A 6,988-nucleotide genomic window follows, 5' to 3' on the forward strand; every position below is an offset into this window, starting at 1 on the left:
GCCAGTCAGTCCAGCAAGTAGCCCTGCTTTATGCGGGAGCAATTCCAGATGGCTTGCTTGTAAGGACGTTTTTCACAATAGATGTAGCCCTCTGTGTCGTTTTGATCCACTCCCTGTATACATCTTTTGACATGTGGAAATGTATACAGCCTGAGTGGCAAAACCAGCTCCCTTACTATTATGAACCAGTTGTCCCCTATCTGAGATGTTTCTGTGGCTGGCTGGGTAGTATAATTCTCTTAATTAATTTCCAGAGTGGGTGCAACATCTTTCATAGCCAGTGAAATTATCATCTTATTGTATTTATCAATGGTGGGATGAGATGCACATGTGGGTGAAAGTTTGGAGGGGGGGGTGCAGTTCAAACTAGCATCTTCTGGCATTTAGAGTGGAATTCAGCTTCCCTGACTTGGACATCTAAAGGTGGCGGATTGGATTTAAACACCATCCCCCTAATGACAGGCACCTGAGATGCCTCAGGTGAGACTTCCAGAAGTGCCTATTTCTTTCAAGGCCTAAAGGAGGAACAGTCAGGTGACTGGTTCCATTTGAGACACCTACATTTTAGATGCCTAAAGGGAGAGAAATTCCACTTTTGGTGGCAGGAATTGTAAATTATTTGGCAACATTGAAGGTAATGCTAGAGCACCTCCTAAATGGTTATATAATGTGCAGGATATTCTACCTACAGGCATAGTGTGAGGAAGGCTGAAGAGATGTGAGGGTGTACCTATAGGCTCAGGTATCTATATGGTGGACATACAGTTGTAGAACTAGAATTGTGTTATTTAACAGAGCTGACCCAAACTTTGTGAGTGTTAAGAACTCTTGAGATCAGCAGGGGTGATGGCACATCTCAGAGGGGATGGGGCCTGGGCAATCGGCTGTGGGAAACAAAGAGAAGAGAGTGCAGAGGTGCCAAGTAACAGTAGACAACTAGCCCCTGTCTTCATTCATCTTGAAGTCCAGTGTGCTGGGTTGGGTTAATGGCAGTGCTGTCAGAGTGCTGAAAAGAATTGTGCTGCAAGGACTGGCAGAAGCTAACTGCCTGAGGAATGGAGTGTGCACTAGTATGTAGCTAGGACCTGTTCATCCAACCCATCCATCCTGCTGCGGTTGTCTTTCTGGCTTGCAGAAGTCATCCCTACATGTCCCAGTTGCTTGTTTGCAGCATTCATAATAGCTGAGGTATTGGTGATGGTGATAGGCAAGTTGTTGGGAGACTTTTTCCAATTGGCTTGAATTGTGTGGTAGCCATTTGTATACGACTACTGTGGCTGAAAGGTTTCTACATCTTAAGCTGCCAGACAAGTTCTTCACATTGGCAGGTTCACTGACATTCATTGGTCAGACTCCCCAGAAGCACCTCAGGCTGTCATACAGGAGACACCTCTGGTGCCTTAGCCCTTTCTAGAAGAAAAAAATTGAATATGACATCTTTATTTCCTTTCTCCCTGCATTATGGGATCACCATTCCCCTTTCATACCACTGCCCCTCTACTCTCATGTGGATGCCTGTCATTACTGCATCTTTCCAGAATGCAGGGAGCAGCATCCTATGAGATCTAGACTAACGGTGCTCTGCAAATTGCTTGTAGGAAGCACCCACTCGCCCTATATTCCCATTGAAGTCTTATGCACAGTTAAATTGCTCTTTCTTCTTGTTCACAGTGCGTAAGCAAGAGATCATTAAGATAACAGAGCAGCTGATAGAAGCCATCAACAATGGAGACTTTGAGGCTTATACGTAAGTACAGATGTCTTCTGACAGGTTGTTTTATCAGTTTGTGCGCAAATGATGTTCTGGCTCCTGGGTATGAGGAGTGACCATGCGGTCAGGGATGGTAAAAAGTTTTATGCTTTTTAGCCTCCGTCAATTAGGGAGTACGGATATGATGGAGCTCTCTAAATGAGCATCAAGTAGAAGTCAGGAATCAAACAGCAACAGGAGCAACAAAAGGAAAATGTCCTGACTTTGTAAGAAAAGTAGGGGGGAGGCCTACTTTTGCGGGCAGTAAGAGAATGAAAGAAAAGCCAGAAACCAGGAGGCTTATTTTATGTGAAATGCCAACTACCACCAACTCTGTGTTGTTGCAGTAGGACTGAGTCCTCCAGGAACTTACTCCTTGGAGTAGGGAAATAGTTAGGTGGACACAAGGTGAGTCAAATGCCATACCAGCGCTTCGTTATGTAAATAGCCCTTGGGCTCAAATGCAGACTGTAAGCCTGTGGTGCTTTTCTTTGCAGAAAAATCTGTGATCCTGGCTTGACCTCGTTTGAACCTGAAGCACTGGGGAACCTGGTTGAAGGAATGGATTTCCATAAGTTTTACTTTGAGAACTGTGAGTGGGTAGACTTGGTAACACCAACAGCTTTCTCTCTAACTTCCCTTTATGACACATTTTGGGGGGGAAATTGCCCTTGTTTTTACTGGCTATCAGAACCAGCAAAATCTTGATTATGCATGGGTTATGATGCGTTCATAAGAGCCAGCATGCTTTCTCTCAAGTGTGTTTTTCAGCAACAATTTAAATTCCAACCCCTTCACTGTAGGTGTACAGTTTGCCTGGTGCAAATATTTTGTAACCGTGGACTGCAGGAACTTTAAAAGTTTGAGGCACCGGATTTCCTACTGATAGGGAAATGGAAAAAATGAGCATATTTTTGATGGAAACAACATGTATGTTTGAGATAGATGTACTGAATGATCAGACATAAAAATAGTCATGCACAAATTAGTCATGCCTTGTCTTTGAGTTTTCCCTGGATGGTTTCAGATCGCTGACACCTAATGAACCCGTTAAATGGATACAAGGGTCACCTTGTCAGCCTGGGGCAGGAAAAAGAGTTGGGAGAAAATGCTATCATTTATACTAGTGGATTTGCCTCCCCTCCTGGATGTCTCCGCAGGATGAGATAATTGAAATTTAAATCCTGAGCTGTTCAATTTGTTTTATTTTGGGGGTTAGGTCAAGGTCCTTAGTATTGCCAATTCCTAGTGCTCTAAGTGTGCAAAGACTTTGTCTCTCCCAGAAGCCTGTTCTGGAGTGATTTTTACACTTCTCTGAGGCTTGTTCATATTTAATGCAGGCCTAACTTAAAAATCTCCTGATTATTGACTCCTTTGCAACAATATTCTGTAATTAAAAGGTCGTTTCCTATAACTGAAGAAACAGCAGCACTAATTTTGAAAAAGTGGTGAGTATGCTTTGCAGAAGAAGTGGGAGCAAAGGGGCCGGGGATTCTAGGTAATAAGAAGTGCGCAGTTTCTAAGGAGAGGAACAGGAAGAGTTGCTTGGATTTTGCCTGGAAAATTGCACGAGCAATTTTTATTGTATCCCAGAATCCCATGGAAGGTGAGTAGAATACAAAAGAGGTTGGAGGACGGTGGGAGCTGTTCCTTCGTAGTAGTAAAATGAAGCTGATGGGTTTGCATGTTCTGCCAGTACTGTCGAAGAACAGCAAGCCAATACACACCACCATCCTGAACCCTCATGTCCATGTCATTGGTGAAGATGCTGCCTGCATCGCGTACATCCGCCTGACACAGTACATCGATGGCCAAGGCCGGCCCCGCACCACGCAGTCTGAAGAGACCCGCGTCTGGCACCGCCGAGATGGCAAGTGGCTGAATGTCCACTACCACTGCTCTGGAGCTCCTGCAGCACCTCTCCAGTGAGGATCACATACGGGTATGGACTGTCAGGGAAGAAGCATATCATACGCACAGCTAAGGCTGCTGTATGTGGGAATTCAGTATTCAAGGCTGTTTAGCTGGCTGGTGAGAGAACTATTTTTAGTTGTCTGTAGGCTAAAAACTTCTGCTGATCAGTTGGTGTTCCTTTCTCTAAGCCCTGTCCTCTGGACTCAGTAGGATTATCTGCCACTCCTGACAAACTGGAGTCATGTGCCAGGCGGTGGTTCCTGAGCATAGCTGCCCTTGTAGCAGCAGCGCTTACTCCCAGGTACTCGGCTCTGTGCTCGGACAGAGTGCTAACCCAGAGCAGAGAGGAAGAGTATCTCATACTGTGCACAGGTTTGCTGTTTCCCAGCTGTCAGGGATCTACCTTTACACGTTGGGGGTGATTTCAGAGAACTTTTTTGATGAGAATGTCATATTCTAAAGAGGATATTGTAAAATCTATACAGAAGAATTTCTATGTCATAAGGCTAAAGATTTATTCATATAAATTTTACTACTGGTTTTCTGATTAGCAGAAGTTATTTAGTGTACAATGTTGAGAAAACTCAGAGGTAAAAAAATATCTAAACAAATAATAATATCAGAGGATTTAAAATATCCCCCAATTAAGCTTGCCACAGTTCAGCATTGGAGGAAACTTTCATTATAAAATTTGACATGAAGAAATGATTGTTGCTTCCTTCTGAAGGACAGCAGATCTCTTTACTTCTGCAGCATTTAGGCATTCTTGTTTATTTCCTTACTGGCCTCTTTTAGTTAGATGTACAAAGTCTTTCAGCCTCCTTTTGTTTTATGCTGAAGTATATGTCACATTCATTTTAAAAATCTGAGTTTCCTTTTTACTAAAGATTTTCTAGTTAAGAGCAAAAAAAAAAAGGGAGACAAACATTTTTTAATGTGGTCATTTGAGGACCACATTTGAGGACTACACTCAAGTAGTTACTACTTGAGTCCTACTCTTGTGTACTATTTGGGACTAAGCCAAGAGCAGTTTTTATTCTTATGTGTTGTGAGGGATTCAACCCTACTGAAGGCAATGGAAAGGAATTTGAACTATCGCAAGCAAACTGCCAAGGTCACAGATGGAATTTGAAAAGCAAAAGCCAGTTGGGGTGCCAGAAGCAGGGAAGCTTTCAAGAGAGCTGGACAATCAGCTGAATTTCCAGGGAGTAAGGCAGTGAGAAGGATAAAACCTTTGCAGGGAACCAAAAAGTCACTTACTTGCATCAGTTTTCATCACAGAGATATTGAGGGAGACTTCTGTCCTGGATTTAGTCCAAAAAAGATGCAGAAGAAATTATTAAATTAAAGATCAGTATGGCTCAGTGGCTATGCCTAGGTGTTCTAAGGAAGCTTAGGAACGGAGAGTCTTCGCTGCTACAGAAGAGGTATGTTTCCTTGACTTGGCTGCTGAAATGTTGCACCTCCTCTAAAAGTATGTGCTGGAGGGTTTCTGAAAACTTCAGAGCAGAAGCCATTTCCAAACCACAAAATGTTGGTTAAAACAGTATTTAAAAAAACCCTACAAACTAAATTGAAGTTGAAATACTTGCATGCATTTCTGGGTTCTGAAGGAGGTGTAACCACGTGCAATTACAACTGGGGTCAGTGTGGGCAGCCCCCATCTGAACACACTGAATCATTTTGGAGCGGCCTTGGCCCATGTGCAGTGAAGGGTAAGGACAAAGAAGGAATGAGGTGAATAAGAACGCTTAAATAGAAATCAGTGGTTTGTTTTTGCCTGGAAGGCAGAGTTCAGTTTTGGGTAAGTCCTCTTAAAAGGAAACTGCAGCTGTAAAAAGTTTGAGGTTAATCTGAGGACTTCCATGTAAGGAGAGAGTAGGAACCGAGAAGGGAGAAGACTAATAAGAGAGTTTGCGACAAAGATTTGCAAACTAAGAAGTGGTAGAAAGATTTTGGCTACGCTTCTGTGGCAGGACAATGTTAAACAAACATGAAAAAACCCCAATCTTAAAATTGATCAAATTAAATCCAGTAGTTTGACACAAGATTAGCCAAGAGGAGCATTTGCTAAGAGCAGTCACTAGGGCTACAACTTTGCAAAACTGCAGAAAAGCTCACACATTTAAATAAATATTAAGAACATTCAGAGACAAAATTACTGAAGACTTAAGAAAAAAAAAAAGGAATGATCTTTCAGCTCCAGGCAAAAGCCAATGGGAAGTGAGGCAGAAACTGTTCCTTAGGACCAGAGTCTTTGATCATCCCTTAGGAAGTTTCTTCAACTTCTGGGACATCACTATTAAATAGCGGGCCCAGGACTGCTCCAATCAAGAAAGTAATTCATTTTAGCAAGTAGTTCGTTTTCATTGGCATACTCAGCCGTCTGGAAGGGAAAGTGTGTGCCTCTTGGCTTCAGGGCTCTCCTCACAAGCCCCAATCTGTGTTGCGTTAGGAAGGGTTTCTGCCTGCACCAAATAATTAGCCTGTAGAAAACGTGTTTTATTAATTGTGTACAGCTAATGTTTGGCTTTATTTCCTTCCATCTTTCATCCTGTTCTCCCTTCTCCTTTCTGGGTGGACACTACCTCTTCCTGACTGCAGCAACTTGTGGAGATACTCAGCGGAGGGCGATATCTTCCTAGCAAGCAGCTCTGGAGTGCCTGAGTGACAGCAACGGTCATGTCTGTTTTGACGATAAAAAAAAAAATAAATACAAATTACAAACAGGCAGCAGCCAAATGCACGAAACCCTGCATGCATCTGATGCTCCGGGCGCTGCCTTTCTGTTGTTTTCCATGGATCCATCGTGTCTGTTTCTGCTGTACGAAGGTGTTTTTAAATCTAAAAAAAAAAAAAAGACATGTTGTTTGTATAAAATAATAAAAACCAGGAATAATGCTAAATAAATGACAGATTATTCAACATGCCCCCTCCCCCAGGGCTAAGAAAATGGCAGCAGCTGGAACATCTTTCAGAAATGAAGTGAGGGGAAAGCAAAAGTGAAGGAGAGAGAAAGAGAGAGGGAGAGGAAAAAAAAGGCAGCTTGAGCAGCGGATGGCTGAACTGTGCTCCACAAAGCCATGGTGGAAGTTAACATCGCATTCAGGCTGTGCTGCGACTTCAGTCGGTGAGAGGTGATGAGGAGACCCCAGAGGAGCCAGTGTGAAGAACTGGGGTTCAAGAGAGAGGAGGCGTTTCTCTTCCTGTTGCCTGGCAGACTAACTTCAGCCTGTTTCTTCTTTGATTTCGGCACAGCAAGAACGCTATGGAAAGCTGGTTGCTCGGCTGATGGATCCCAAAACAGACTTTTTTTTTTTTTGA

General features: G+C 43.1%; 1 protein-coding gene across 1 annotated transcript; it reads left to right on the plus strand.

Moving 5' to 3' along the window:
- Positions 1–1,598: 1,598 nt before the first annotated feature.
- Positions 1,599–6,717, plus strand: LOC104156741 (calcium/calmodulin-dependent protein kinase type II subunit gamma-like; the record flags this gene model as incomplete). The annotated part of the gene is made up of 4 exons (XM_009695832.1): positions 1,599–1,747; positions 2,248–2,342; positions 3,447–3,692; positions 6,269–6,717. Coding segments are annotated over 3 exons (477 nt in total), but the record flags the coding sequence as incomplete, so codon positions are not given.
- Positions 6,718–6,988: the final 271 nt, after the last annotated feature.

The sequence above is a fragment of the Cariama cristata genome, unplaced genomic scaffold (assembly GCF_000690535.1).
Source record: "Cariama cristata isolate BGI_N322 unplaced genomic scaffold, ASM69053v1 scaffold39742, whole genome shotgun sequence".
In the NCBI taxonomy this organism is placed as follows: Eukaryota; Metazoa; Chordata; class Aves; order Cariamiformes; family Cariamidae; genus Cariama; species Cariama cristata.